The following is a 15,266-nucleotide window of genomic DNA, read 5'->3' as shown; positions in this document are numbered from 1 at the left end:
TTTTGATACAGTACCAACTGAGGGATCAAAGGTCAACGTCATTCAATGTTGGTTTCCGGCCATGCCGCTTACGTGGACTGATTTCTCCAGATTCTCTGAACCTTTTGATGATATTATGGACCGTAGATGTTGAAATCCCTAAATTTCTTGCAATTGCACTTTGAGAAAGGTTGTTCTTAAACTGTTAGACTATTTGCTCACGCAGTTGTGGACAAAGGGGTGTACCTCGCCCCATCCTTTCTTGTGAAAGACTGAGCATTTTTTGAGAAGCTGTTTTTATACTCACTAATGGCACCCACCTGTTCCCAATTAGCCTACACACCTGGGGAATGTTCCAGATAAGTGTTTGATGACCATTCCTCAACTTTATCAGTATTTATTGCCAACTTCTTTGTCACGTGTTGCTGGCATCAAATTCTAAAGTTAATGATTTTTTGCCCCAAAACATTTTTTTATCAGTTTGAACATCAAATATGTTGTTTTTGTAGCATATTCATTGAAAATGATTTGCAAATCATTGTATTCCGTTTATATTTACATCTAACACAATTTCCCAACTCATATGGAAACGGGGTTTGTACAAAACTTATACAAGAACAAATAAATCGTATTAAACAATCTTTTTAGACATCTTTCTCGGAATTCTAGGTGGTTGTTTTCAGGATTTGTGGTAGTCTTTGACACCATACCAGACAGGTATACCTGGTATACCTAAATCTACTGCATTATATTGTTCTGACCTGCTTGGGGTTCTGCAGAACTTCCTGTGTGGTCGTTGTTGCCAGGATGGCTCGGTTGCTTCCCGGACTGAGCTGCAGGCTCATGGAGAGTCCTGTGACCATCTGGACCCCCAACTCCGCGATGGTCACTTTGTCATCCACCACTGTGATGGTCCTCTCTGCCAGGATTGAGTCTGACAGAGGAGACAACACCTAACAGGAGAAAAAACAACAACTTTGGTTGTTTGACATTTCTATGAATTGTCAAAAAACAGTGGTGGTCAAAAGTTTACATACACTTGTAAAAAACATAATGTCAGGGCTGTCGCCAGGCTGACTGCCTGGCAACTACAGGCTTAAATAGGTGTAGTAATGACAGGTGCGTGAGTCGTGAACACATAACAGGTGAAAACTGATGGGTTGGCATGGTGACAAAACAAACAAGAGTGCCCAATGAATCCAAAACAAAACCAGAACGTGACCACAAAACATGACAGCCAGGGGACATGTAACCAAATATTAACATTGCTGTATGTATACTTTTGACCCGGCAGATTTGGTCACATTTTCAGTAGAGCCATAATAAATTCATAAAAGAACCAAACTTCATAAATGTTTTTTTTTTGTGACCAACAAGTCTGTTCTACAATCACTCCATCACAAAAAAATAAAGAGTGGTAGAAATTATCGGAAAGACTGCCATGACATTTTACATAAACGTTTAACCAGGACTGTACAGTAAATTTGATTCCTGCAAAATGAGTTCTCAGTCTTCATGAGATGTTTCCAATTTCCTGCAGCAGCATCCTGGCTTTAGAAGCACTTCCTCAGGGGAAATCCTCCAAAATGACAGAAAAAAACCTTCAAAAATTCATCCCCAGAAAATCTCAACAGAAACAAGCCAGCATTTGATTGACGTGTGATTCCTGGCAGGTGCAAGGCAACAACACCACGTCAGTGACCACACTAAGTAAGATTAAATATCTCAAATAAGGGTGATATTTACTTATTTTCTATTTAACTAAGCAGATTTTATGTTAGAGTGTTTTTACTTGTTTTAAGGTTTTTGGTCCGAAATGACCTCAGTAAGATATTACAGGTTGTAGCTGAGATTTGATGACCTATATTGAGTAAAACATGCTTGAAACTAGAATATCAACTGTTGCAAAGCTGTGTCATCAACACTCACAAGTATAAAATTACTTGTTTAAAGTAATAATTCCCTACTTCAAGCATGAAAAAAAAATCATGATGACGAGCACATATCATTATGTCAAGATGATGGCACTAGCATTTACTTATTTAAGGATATTTTTCAACATATTGAGCAATAAAAGGTCTATTTTTTTCCACCAAGAAAAGTGTACTTGTTATTAGTGAGAATATACTTATTTTAAAGTATTTTTGGATTCATTGAGGTTAGCTAATTAGGGACCGAATGTCCCTTTGGGACAGAGGACCCTATTGTATTTCTAAGTTTCTTATTATAATTCCGCCGCCTCTTTGAGCTGTAATTTGACCCACTTAACATGCTTCAAAACTCACCAAATTTTACACACACATCAGGACTGGCAAAAATTGCCATATAATAAAAAAACAAAACTCAAAATTGCGCACTAGCGCCACCTAGGAGAAAACACAGACAAAACTGCTTGTAAATTACGTTAGGAATGTCATAGAGACATGAAACTTCTACATAGGTCTGACTTAGACCTAGATTTCATACACTGACATCCTTCAGCAAAAATCAACAAAAAGTTGGCAAAAACCCATTCAAAACAAAGGTTTCCTAAAAAATGTCATTTTTGCCTCTTTGAGCTGTAATTTGACGCCCTTAAAATGCTTCAAAACTCACCAAAATGGACACACACATCAGGACTGGCAAAAATTGCGATCTAATTAAAAAACAAATCCCAAAACTCAAAATTGCGCTCTAGCGCCCCCGAGGAAAACTGCTCAAAGGAAGAAAACACACACAAAACTGCTTGTAACTTCCGGTAGGAATGTCAGAGAGACATGAAACAAAAACCTGTATGTAGGTCTCTTTTAGACCTATATTTTAATAACAAAACTCAACAGGAAGTTGGCAATTACCCCTTCAAAACAAAAGTTTCGTAAAAACCCGTCACCTTTTTTCAAACATTATCTCCTCTGATCGCGTTTGTTGTGTCGGCTTCAAAGTCGCACAGGAGAGAGATTGAACCCCTCTGATTAAAAGTTGCGAAAATATTTTTAATAATTGCTCCGGTTTTGATTTTACGAGCCTTCAAAGAACTGCTGCGCTGACACTGCTGCGCTGCTGCCGTCTCAAGATGGCTGCTTAAAAGCAGGACGCACCAGCGTGACCACACAATGCAGAGAAGGTAGGTACTGTGCAGGTAAAGATATGTTGACTGGGTGAAATAAGGAGGCACCAGTTTGAGAACAGGATCCAGAGAAGTTAGGTAATGTGCGGGTAAAGATATGTTGTCTGGGTGATGGCAGGAAGCACCAGCGAGTATGGGTGACAGAAAGAAGCACCAGTGTGACCCCAGGATGCAGGGACGGTAGGTAATGTGAAGGTAAAGATATGTTGAATGGGTAAAGGCAGGAAACACCAGCAAAAGTCAGTCCCGTCCATCGCTGCTTGCAGCTTTAATTTGACTTGTTTTGGAAAGTCTTGAAAAGCCAAATGTTCTTGTTCTATTGGGTCAAATATTCTTCTTCTATTGGCAGATAATTTTGCTTAGTTCAAGTAAAATGCCACCTAATTTTTGTATTTTTTTTTCTTGTTTTCGAACACTGGCTTTTTGCAGTGCACTTAGCTGTGAAGATGTCTCCCACTAGAAAACCGCAGATTAGTCTGAGTTCTGGGGGTGATTTAAGAAAACGTCTCTCCGAGTGTTTTATCTCACATAAAAGACTTACCAGCTGCTTTTCAAAATGCGAAATGATACCCCCCAAACCAACTTTTTTTTTCTCAGGCTGCGTAGATCAAAAAACAGCCCCCCCCCTTTACCTCCTGCAGGTAGGAATTCAATTCTTTGATTCCTACAGGTTCTCCAGAGGAGAGACAGACTTTAACCCCCAACACAGGCAGGCAGTCACACTGTGTTTATGATGACTTGTTGTTTGACAAAAGTCAAACTTTCATTCTTGACGTGTATCTACATAAAAGTCTTCTGTCAGTCTGAGGTGTGCGACACGGGAAGTCCCTTGCGTCGACTCATCATGCATTTTCATGCCAGTGTTTGTTTTTGTCAAAAGTAAAAAAAAAAAAAAGATACGTCTGTACCAAGTAAACAATGCCAGGAAGCGGATTCCCCTCAAGGTTATTTTATTTTATTATTATTTTTTACTGGGAGACTTGACACACTTAGTATCCCGATCCTCACAAATCTGAGAGGACCAAAATAGCAGTTTAGCGTGTACACTGCAAAAACTAAAATCGAGTTTTGAGAGGAAAAAAAAGATGTTAAAGGCCTACTGAAATGAGATTTTCTTATTTAAACGGGGATAGCAGGTCCATTCTATGTGTCATACTTGATCATTTCACGATATTGCCATATTTTTGCTGAAAGGATTTAGTAGAGAACATCCACGATAAAGTTGGCAACTTTTGGTCGCTATTAAAAAAGCCTTGCCTGTACCGGAAGTAGCAGACAATGTGCGTGTGACGTCACGGGTTGTGGAGCTCCTCACATCTAAAAATTGTTTACAATCATGGCCACCAGCAGCGAGAGCGATTCGGACCGAGAAAGTAACGATTTCCCCGTTAATTTGAGCAAGGATGAAAGATTCAAGGATGAGGAAAGTGAGAGTGAAGGACAACAATTTAAAAAAAAGGAAAAAATAAGACTAGGGGGCAGTGGGAGCGATTCAGATGTTATTAGACCAGCGTTTCTTAAAGTGCGGGGCGGGCCCCACCAGAATAGAGAAATGACAGGTGGTGCGCGAGGAAAGGGAGGAAATTTCACTTCAAATTATTATTATTTTTTATTATATTCTAAGATTTTTTTTTTTACTATGCTTTCATTTTCTATGCACACTGTAAATCAGTGGTCCCCAACCACCGGGCCGTGGCCCAATTAATTAAAAAATTATAAAAAAATATTCTGCGGCCCGGTACCAATTGGGCCACCGGGCCGCAGAAGAATTTTTTATTCATTTTTATTTAAAAAAAAAAAAAAAGTATTATTATTATTTTTTTAATTAAATCAACATAAAAAACACAATATACACTTACAATTAGTGCACCAACTACAAAAACCTCCCCTTTTCATGACAAATACGTCCCTTTTTCATGGCAAAGGAAAAAAATAAAGAATAAAAATTAAAAAAAGGATTCCACCCCCCCCACATGTGGACAATGCTGAAGAAACAAGTCCATATCATAAAACCAACACAGTTAGCTGACCTGCACCAATTTGGAAAATTCAATCAGAAGCTTGCCAGAAGCTTGTGGACGGCGACCAAAAGCGCCTTATTGTAGTGAAACTTACCAAGGGACATGTAACCAAATTTAAACATTGCCGTATGTATACTTTTGACCCAGCAGATTAGGTTGTCCGGAAGAATTTGGAGATAATCCTCCTTTTTCATTGTCCCATTTACTCTCTGTAAAGCACCTGTTCCATTTGCAGTAAATGAGGCCCAGAGCATAATACTACCACCACCATTCTTGACGGTAGGTGTGGTGTTCCTGGGATTAAAGGCCTCACCTTTTCTCCTCCAAACATATTGCTGGGAATTGTGGGCAAACAGCTCAATTTTTGATTCTTCTGACCACAGAATTACTTATCTTTAAATAAATATAAATGGGTTGTACTTGTATAGCGCTTTTCTACCTTCAAGGTACTCAAAGCGCTTTGACATTACTTCCACATTTACCCATTCACACACACATTCACACTGATGGAGGGAGCTGCCATGCAAGGCGCTAACCAGCACCCATCAGGAGCAAGGGTGAAGTGTCTTGCTCAGGACACAACGGACGTGACGAGGTTGGTACTAGGTGGGATTTGAACCAGGGACCCTCGGGTTGCGCACGGCCACTCTACCACTGCGCCACGCCGTCCATGTGCTGCCAGATGAAACAAAAATTTAGCTGTTTGGCCACATGTTGACTAAATATTGTAATGTATGCTGTGGTCACATTTTCAGTAGACCCATAATAAATTCATAAAAGAACCAAACTTCATGAATGTTTTTTTGTGACCAACAAGTATGTGCTCGAATCGCTCTATCACAAAAAAAAAAAAGAAATGTAGAAATTATTGGAAACTCAAGACAGCTATGACATTATGTTCTCTACAAGTGTATGTAAACTTTTGATTGCGATTCCAGCCTGATTTGAATTTTGTATTTTTGGCTCTTTCAACGTTTCGGGTTTGCCGACACCCTGATCTATGGAATGTAGCGACTCCAGACGTATTAAGTGTACCTGTATCGTGGTCATTCCCATGTCACGTCCCGCCAGTATCCGTCTGTCCAGGAGCTTTGCGATCTGTGTGTCCTCTACCTTGACAAAGTCCCACACCAACTCCGTGATATCCACTTGCCAATCAGTGCCTAACATGTAACTGGTTTGGCCTCTGGGGTCGGGTGATTCAGCGACGAAATGAGTCAGGACTCGGACCATGGCGTGCTGGTACTGCAGAGTGCAGCCTCGTCCTCGTCTGTCCTCATCATCATCATCCTCGCTGTCCCGTGTTGACCTGGCAATTAAGAAAAAAAACAAAAAAAAACGGATGAGAATCTGCAGCCCGGCTTGCGGCTTTTGTGATATCGTACAAACCCAGTTTCCATATGAGTTGGGAAATTGCGTTAGATGTAAATATAAACTTAATACAATGATTTGCAAATCCTTAGAATTTCTTGGCTGCAACACGTGCCAAAGTAGTTGGGAAAGGGCATGTTCACCACTGTGTTACATCACCTTTTCTTTTAACAACACTCAATAAACGTTTGGGAACTGAGGAAACTAATTTTTGAAGCTTTGTAAGTGGACTTCTTTCCCATTCTTGTTTTATGTAGAGCTTCAGTCGTTCAACAGTCCGGGGTCTCCGCTGTCGTATTTTACGCTTCATAATGCGCCACACAATTTCGATGTGAGACAGGTCTGGACTGCAGGCAGGCCAGGAAAGTACCCACACTCATTTTTTACAAAGCCACGCTGTTGTAACACGTGCTGAATGTGGCTTGGCATTGTCTTGCTGAAATAAGCAGGGGCGTCCATGAAAAAGACCGCACTTAGATGGCAGCATATGTTGTTCCAAATCCTGTATGTACCTTTCAGCATTAAAGGTGCCTTCACAGATGTGTAAGTTACCCAGGCCTTGGGCACTAATGCACCCCCATACCATCACAGATGCTGGCTTTTGAACTTTGCGTCGATAACAGTCTGGATCGTTCGCTTCCCCTTTGGTCCGGATGACATGACGTCGAATATTTATAAAAACAATTTGAAATGTGGACTCGTCAGACCACAGAACACTTTTCCACTTTGCATCAGTCCATCTTAGATGATCTCGGGCCCAGAGAAGCCGGCGGCGTTTCTGGATGTTGTTGATAAAAAGGTTTTGCTTTGCATAGTAGAGCTTTAACTTGCACTTACAGATGTAGCGACAAACTGTATTTAGTGGCAGTGGTTTTCTGAAGCGTTCCTGAGCCCATGTGGTGATATCCTTTAGAGACTGATGTCGGTTTTTGATACAGTGCTGTTTTGAAGGATGGAAGGTCACGGTTATTCAGTGTTGGTTTCCGGCCATGCCGCTTACGTGGAGTGATCTCTCCGGATTCTCTGAACCTTTTGATGATATTATGGACCGTAGATGTTGAAATCCTTAAATTTCTTGCAATTGCACTTTGAGAAACGTTGTTCTTAAACTGTTTGACTATTTGCTCATGCAGTTGCGGACAAAGGGGTGTACCTCGCCCCATTCTTTCTTGTCAAAGATTGAGCATTTTTTGGGAAGCTGTTTTTATACCCAATCATGGCACCCACCTGTTCCCAATTAGCCTGCACACCTGTGGGATGTTCCAAATAAGTGTTTGATGAGCATTCCTCAACTTTATCAGTATTTATTGCCACCTTTCCCAACTTCTTTTTCAGGTGTTGCTGGCTTCAAATTCTAAAGTAAATGATTATTTGCAACAACAACAAAAAAAGTTTATCAGTTTAAACATCAAATATATTGTCTTTGTAGCATATTCAACAGAATATGGGTGGAAAATTATTTGCAAATCATTGTATTCCATTTATATTTACATCTAACACAATTTCTCATATGGAAACGGGGTTTGTACTTGGGACTTGAGATAAATGCTCGCGTTGTACTTAATAGCACAGGCATAAACCTGCTGGTGACGTTCAAGGACTCCACCGTGCTTGATACGTTTACCCATAAAAGAGAGGACAGGGTATTGACAGAATGCAGATAATTAGTTATAATTCTGCTGGGTGGTATTTTTTTTTTTTTTACACACCTTTTACCTTTCTATGCACACACACACAACGGGGAAAGGGAAGATCAAGAAGTGTAGGTTTCTGTGGGAAGATCAATGCAGTTTGTGCCAAGCATTTGTTCGCCCTCAGTGTCTCTTTGTAGCTTTTCTGATGTTTATTTTTTTTATTCTCAGGCTTACATTTTCCCACCAGTTAAAAAGAAAAGTTCAGGGAAGGAATGGTTTCAGTTAAAGTTAAAGTACCACTGATAGTCACACACACACTAGGTGTGGTGAAATTACCCTCTGTGTTTGACCCATCCCTTTGTTCCACCCCCTGGGAGGTGAGGGGAGCAGTGAGCAGCAGCGATGGCCGCGCTCTGGAATCATTTTTGGTAATTTAACCCCCCCAATTCCAGGTGACGATTGTAAAATTTCCCCCACAATTTTCTTTAGCTTATATTGTTTTAATATTCATCTCACTTTAATTCCATTCAGCTCATTTTCTTCACATTTAAATGTTGAATCTAAATACAAGTTTTGAGTTCCTATTAGATGTGAATGTTAAATAAAGATGTGAAGTCAACTATATTTATATAGCGCTTTTTCTCAAAGTGCTTTTACATGGTGAAACCCAATATCTAAGTTACATTTAAACCAGTGTGGGTGGCACCGGGATCGAACCTGGAACCTTTAAGTTACTGGCACGGCCACTCTACCAAGCGAGCTATATGAATATAAATGTAAATGTGAAATCCAATTATAAATATTATCTATTATCTAAATATTGAAACTGAATGCAAACATAAAATATACGTCTAAATGTTAATTATAAATATAAATGTTAAAAATACATGTAAACCATCCATCCATCCATCCATTTTCTACCGCTTATTCCCTTTTGGGGTCGCGGGGGGCGCTGGCGCCTATCTCAGCTACAATCGGGCGGAAGGCGGGGTACACCCTGGACAAGTCGGCCCTTCATCGTAGATACATGTAAACATTAAATCTAAATCTAAATGTTAAATACAAATGTCAAATATAAATGTAAATGTTAAATCTGTGGAGACGCGGAGCCGACGGTCGGACAGAGCAGCAGGGCACGCTGGAGCCCGGCCCAAGATGGCGGAGAGGAGGACCGAGCGGGGAGGCGGGCCGTGCCGGGAGCGACGCTACGAGCGAGATCAGGTGCGTGGCTCGCACAACGGGACACAATTGACTTATCTCCTCACACTGTATAAAAGGGAAGAAGGAAGAGAGATCAAGGCAGAAGTAGGAGTGTCCGCAGCAGCGATTGTAGAGCAACAGAGAGCAAGCCATAGACGAGGACGACGGCGGCTGAAAGAGCGGACCGTGAGCAAGCAGTGGAAAGCAGCAGCTGAAAAGCGATCCGTCCTGAGACAAAGCTTTATTGAAAAATAAAGAAGTCAAACCTGCTCAAAAGCAATGTCCTTCCTGGGTGGTCCATTGAACCCGCACGACGACAGTAAGCGACTGTCACAAATCTAATTATAAAGGTTATTTATTATCTAAATATTGAAACTGAATGCACAGGGGCCCAGCGTGCAGGTTTAACAAGATTTTTAATGATCATATGTTTTTCACAAAAGTTTTCTCTCATTGAACGTGACTTTTCAGTCACGTCCGTATCCCCTTCTCCCTCCCTGCTGCCGGCCGCTTACTGTCAAAGACAACAGATGGTTAGATTAACACGTACCACCTGTGAAATCTAATCCCCTGCCAGCTGTGTCTCGCCGTCAGCACTGCAACGTACCCCCCCCCCCGTCTGATGGTCCTCTGCCCTCAGCACCGTAGACAGGGCGGTGACCTTTGCTCCTGCAAGCAGCGCTGGCTACACCTCCCTCCACAGAGCGTTTGGAACATTATGATATAAAATTTAAAATTTTGATTCACCCACTCCTACTTGAGGCTGTGTTACCTCAAGGTTTTATTCGATGACCTTTATTAAAATAGTTTTATGCAATAACATGTAGTTTGCATGGCGCACATCCCAACCAAGAGACATGGATGGTCTTCCATCACGAAGGGGGGATGTCTTGGCGTCTACGTTCGAGGAGCAGATGTTTCCCTTTCACAAAACACTTCTAACTTGTCTCAGGGTTGTTCCAACACTAAATTAGAGATGCGTGTTGGGTTTGCTTAAAATAGCAGGTCTGTTGTCTCAAAGCAGGCCCCGTATGACACATTTATTGAATATTCATGAACGTTAACTCCCCCACTCGTGACTTTTATGTCTTTTTCTTCACAAAAAGAAGAAATACCGTGCCAAATTTCCAGGCAGGGTGTTATTTGACTTTCTCTTCTCATTACGTCTCCTTTATTTTCCTCAAGTGCAAAAGGCTTCTTCAACAATTTTAGATTAAGGCCAGACTTCATACTCTTGGATACAAAAATGTGTGGGAAATATATAGTTATATTTATTATATAAGGTTTCTCATTGTCACCCCATTGGGTTGAGTTGTTTCTTGCCCTGATGTGGGACCTGGTGCCTTTGAGACACTTGTGATTTAGGGATATATAAGTAAACTAATTGATTGATATTTAGCTCATTTCGAAACAAACTCCCGTATTTTCCGGACCATAGGGCGCTTTGCCGATGTGTGTGTCTAGTCAGGTTTATTTTCATACAAATTGAGCACTGGATTATAAGGCTGTGAGGAGGCGTGGCCGGCGGACCTGCAGCGAGGCGGTGCGTGCCGGGGCCGGTTCCGAGATGGGCGTCAGGCGCGTAGATGGCCCACTTGGGCGCAGTCACCATGTAAAAGGGCAGCAGGATATGCTGGAGAGCCGCTGGGGAATGACAAGCAAGCGCGAGGAAAAGCGAGACACAGACGACGACGGGGACGGCTGAAAAGCGACCGGAAGAGCGAAACGTACAGAAGAGGCAAGAGTGTCTGAAAAGCAACTAAAGCAGGCTGAGTGTTTATTGAAAGAATAAACAAAGTCACAAAACTGCCACGCTGTCATGTCTCACATTGGTTGGTCCAAGGAACCCGGAGGGAAGAGTCTTTACACAAAAGTGCATTATAGGGGTCGTATTATTTATTTTTCCTCTAAATGGAAACACAAGGATGTGGTCTGTATAACATGTAACGGTGGTTCTTTGGTCAAAATGTTGCATAGATTATGTTTTACAGATCCTCTTCAAGCCTCTTTCTGACAGTCGCTTCAGGATCCACATGTTTTGTGGGCGGTCTTATTTACACCTCCGGCAGCGTCTTCTCCCCGTCATCTTTGTTGTAGCAGTGTAGCGTGCAAGGACGGGAGTGGAAGAAGTGTCAAAAGATGGAGCTAACTGTTTTAATGACATTCAGACTTTACTTCAATCAATAACAGAGCAGCATTTTCTCATCCGGGGCTCACTCGTGCATTAACAACGCCGGAAATGTGTCCCGTGAAAAACAGTCCGACCGGAACTCTCTAATAACTTAAGTTCCTTGGGTGAATAATGTAAACTCACTACACCGGTGTGTTTTAGCGCTTTCATGGCTGGATTTCCCAGAATTACCAGGTTTTCCGGGACATTATTCCCCATTCAAAATGAATTGGCCGTTTTTCAAACTTCCACCATTTCCACATTTTTTAACTGATTCAAACTATTCCACCTTCAACACATTCCACCATCCTGGAAATTCTAACCACTTTTTTGTTTCAAGTTAAAAAAAAAAATCCAGGATTTAGCGGAATTCCTGGTTTTCCAAAGCCCTATCTCCACCCTTTTTTCTGGCGACTACTCCTTCCACATTTTTCAATGCATTTCAACCGTTCCAACGTCAAAACATTCCTCTTAATTAGGATAAAAACAAAGTTGTTCTTTTGGTATGGAAAAATTCCCGGTTTTCCCGAAATTCCAAGAATTTTGTAATACTAATTCTCAATTCAGGTTTTCCGGGACATTTTTCCCCATTCAAAATTAATTGGCCATTTTTCAAATTTTCACCATTTCCAACCGATTCAAACCATACCACCTTCAACACATTCCACCATCCCGGAAATTCTAATTATTTTTTTTTTCAAGTTAAAAAAAAGATCCAGGATTTTGCTGAATTGCTGGTTTTCCAAAGCCCTATTTCCACCCTTTTTTCTGGCGACTACTCCTTCCACATTTTTCAACGTATTTCAACCGTTCCAACGTCAAAACATTCCTCTTAATTAGGATAAAAAATAAAGTTGTCTTTTTGAACTGGAAAAATTCCCGGTTTTCCCGAAATTCCAGGAACTTCGTAATACCAATTCTCAATTCAGGTTTTCCGGGACATTTTTCCCCATTCAAAATTAATGGCCGTGTTTCTGACTTCTACCGTTTTCACATTTTTCAATCGATTCAAACCATTCCACCTTCAACACATTCCACCATCCTGGAAATTCAAACTACTTTTTATTTTCATGGTCCAAAAAATTCCAGGATTTTGCAGAATTCCTGGTTTTCCGAAGCCCTATTTCCACCCTTTTTTCTGGCGACTACTCCTTCCACATTTTTTACGCATTTAATCCATTCCAACATCAAAAAAATCCTCTTAATTAGGATAAATAACACTTTTTTTTTTTTTTAACCGGACAAATTCCTGTTTTTTCCGAAAATCTAGGAATTTCGTAACACCAATTCTCAATTCAGGTTTTCCGGGACATTGTTCCCCATTCAAAATGAATTGGCCATTTTTCAAACTTCTACCATTTACACATTTTTCAATTGATTCAAAGCATTCCACCTTCAACACATTCCACCATCCTGAAAATTCAAACTACTTTTTTTTTTCAAGTTCCAAAAAATTCCAGGATTTAGCAGAATTCGTGGTTTTCCAACGACAAAACATTCCTTTTAATCGGGACAAAAAAACAATTTTTTTTTTTGAACTGGAAAAATTCCCGGTTTTCCCGAAATTCCAGGAATTTTGTAATACCACTTCTCAATTCAACATGTTGCTACTTCAACATTTCTCGACTGGTTTGAAAAATTCCAACACCAACTATTTCCACTCATTCAGACCGTTCCAGTTTTTCAACAATTTTCAAAGAAATTCCCGCCTTTCCAGAAATTTTCCAACTTTAAAATATTCAGCCTGTTCAGGAATTGTGTGATTCCTTTCTTTGTCTTGGGCATGACGTTAAAATGCATCCGGCAGTGGAGGCTCCTATATGGGGTCTTGGGACACTAGGAGGTTAACCCCTTTACTACTGTTACCCCAGGTGGCCCTTGGCAAAAACCTTGTACCTGACTGCCCCCTAGCCAGGGATACGGTGAAGACCTCAACGGCGGAGCAGGCGGAAAACGGTAGATTTAAGAACTACCACAACGGCTGCGATGGTGGAAGAAGGCTGCAGCAGAAAAGGGTCCCCAGTCGTCTTGGACTCCATGCCACTGGACCCTGACCCGATTCTGCCAAAGATGGTGTGGTGACCGTCTGTGCACCGGTCTCCCCACGTTAAACTAAGCCACGCACAGGCATCCTCCATAAAGGGATACACCCCTACCAGGAGGATCGTCATACTCGTTCGAGTGACCACCAACAATTCAAAAATTCGAGGAATTCAGTTTAACTTCAGCATTCACATGCAATTCCTTCAGGAACTGCCTCATCTAGTTCAGGCATAATTTAGTTTTAAGTTCCAACTTACACTAATACTCAACTTATATTGCACTCGTGGGAACTGAACTCATTCCTCCCACATAAACAGTTACTCTTCCAATGTTGCCCACTACTCAGACTCGAAAAAAGGGCAAAAACGTACACATGCTCCTACAAATATCTCCCAATTCTATATTAAAGTGACTTTTTTTTTGTTTAATTGACTTGCCCGATCATTTCTGGGGGATATTATTGTGGCATTACATTTGCACACAAAACCGGTAACTATTTTGGCATGTTGTATAATATTTTACGTGCCACAATACCAAGATGAGAAGCATGTGGACTAGAGATGCGCGGTTTGCGGTCTCATCCGCGGAGTCCGCGGATAAACCGCGAAAAAATTACGGAAAAATAGATTTTAATTAGATTCGGGCGGGTGGCGGTTGAACCATCCGGAAATATTTGATATATATGGTTCTGGGATCGGTATCCTTTGCCATTCAAAGAGCCATTTAGGACATGTGTCATAAAGCGAAAAAGACAATAGGAGACGCTAATATTCTCTAAAATGACTGCTGGCAGTCACCCAGATCATAAGTATTAGGGCGTGCTATGAAGTCATTGACTTTGTCGCCTTCTACAACATGTACGATCTGCTTGTCAGTCCAGCATCATGTTGTGTGTGGCTTCGGCGGCAACACGCACACGACTGCAAGGCATACTGGGTGACACAGAGTACACTAATGGTTGTGATATAAACAATTTTAACACTCCTAGTAATATGCGCCATGCTGTGAAGCCACACCAATTAAGAACGACAAACACATTTCGGGAGAACATCCTCACAGTAACACAACATAAACGCAACACAACAAATACTCAGAATCCTTTGTATTCATGACAGATCCTGACTATTTTATACACACCGCTAGCAGTTGCTAGTCAGTTCAGAAGTCCCCCCCGTACGTCAGTAAGGTGGGCGGGGTTGGGGGCGCGGGGGTGTAAAATATATTCAGGAACCCTCATGGATACAAAGGATTGTGGGTATTTGTTGTGTTGCGTTTATGTTGTGTTACTGCGAGGATGTTCTCCCGAAATGTGTTTGTCAATCTTGTATTGTGTGGCTTCACAGCGTGGCGCATATTAGTAAGTGTTAAAGTTGTTAATATCACAACCATCAGTGTACTCTGTATCACCCAGTATGCCTTTCAATCTTGTACGTGAGATTGCGGAAGCTGCACACAAAATGTTGCCGGATCAACAATCGGTTCGTACATGTTGTTGAAGGTGTCTAAGGCAATGGCTTCACATCACGCCCATATTCTTGTCATCACGACGAACGCTATTGGATAGTCGCGAGAACGTTAGCGGCTCCAATTGACTTCATTACTCTGTGAAACAGGTTTAAATAGCTCTGTGAGTGGTAAAGGCGGCCGACCTCTGATGGTATTGAGCGGGCGGTTGGCGGGCGGGTACGGTCCTGATAAAATGTTAATTCGGGTGGATGGCGGGTGGATGACGACTTTGGTGA

The 15,266-nt window shown here is 41.4% G+C and overlaps 1 protein-coding gene across 3 annotated transcripts in view; it reads right to left on the bottom strand.

Moving 5' to 3' along the window:
• Window positions 1-15,266, bottom strand: part of si:dkeyp-14d3.1 (transmembrane protein 132C) — a 414,649-nt gene that overhangs the window by 17,525 nt on the left and 381,858 nt on the right. For all 3 annotated transcript variants that reach the window (XM_061906884.1, XM_061906885.1, XM_061906886.1), the window contains 2 exons: window positions 6,142-6,415; window positions 741-932 (listed from right to left, as the gene is read on the bottom strand). In XM_061906884.1, coding sequence (XP_061762868.1) covers window positions 741-932; window positions 6,142-6,415 — 466 coding nt within the window. The remainder of the gene's footprint in view (window positions 1-740; window positions 933-6,141; window positions 6,416-15,266) is intronic.

Source organism: Nerophis ophidion, linkage group LG07 (assembly GCF_033978795.1).
Source record: "Nerophis ophidion isolate RoL-2023_Sa linkage group LG07, RoL_Noph_v1.0, whole genome shotgun sequence".
Lineage (NCBI taxonomy): Eukaryota > Metazoa > Chordata > Actinopteri > Syngnathiformes > Syngnathidae > Nerophis > Nerophis ophidion.
Note: the sequence above shows the minus strand (reverse complement) of the source record. Positions and strands in the feature narration are given on the sequence as shown.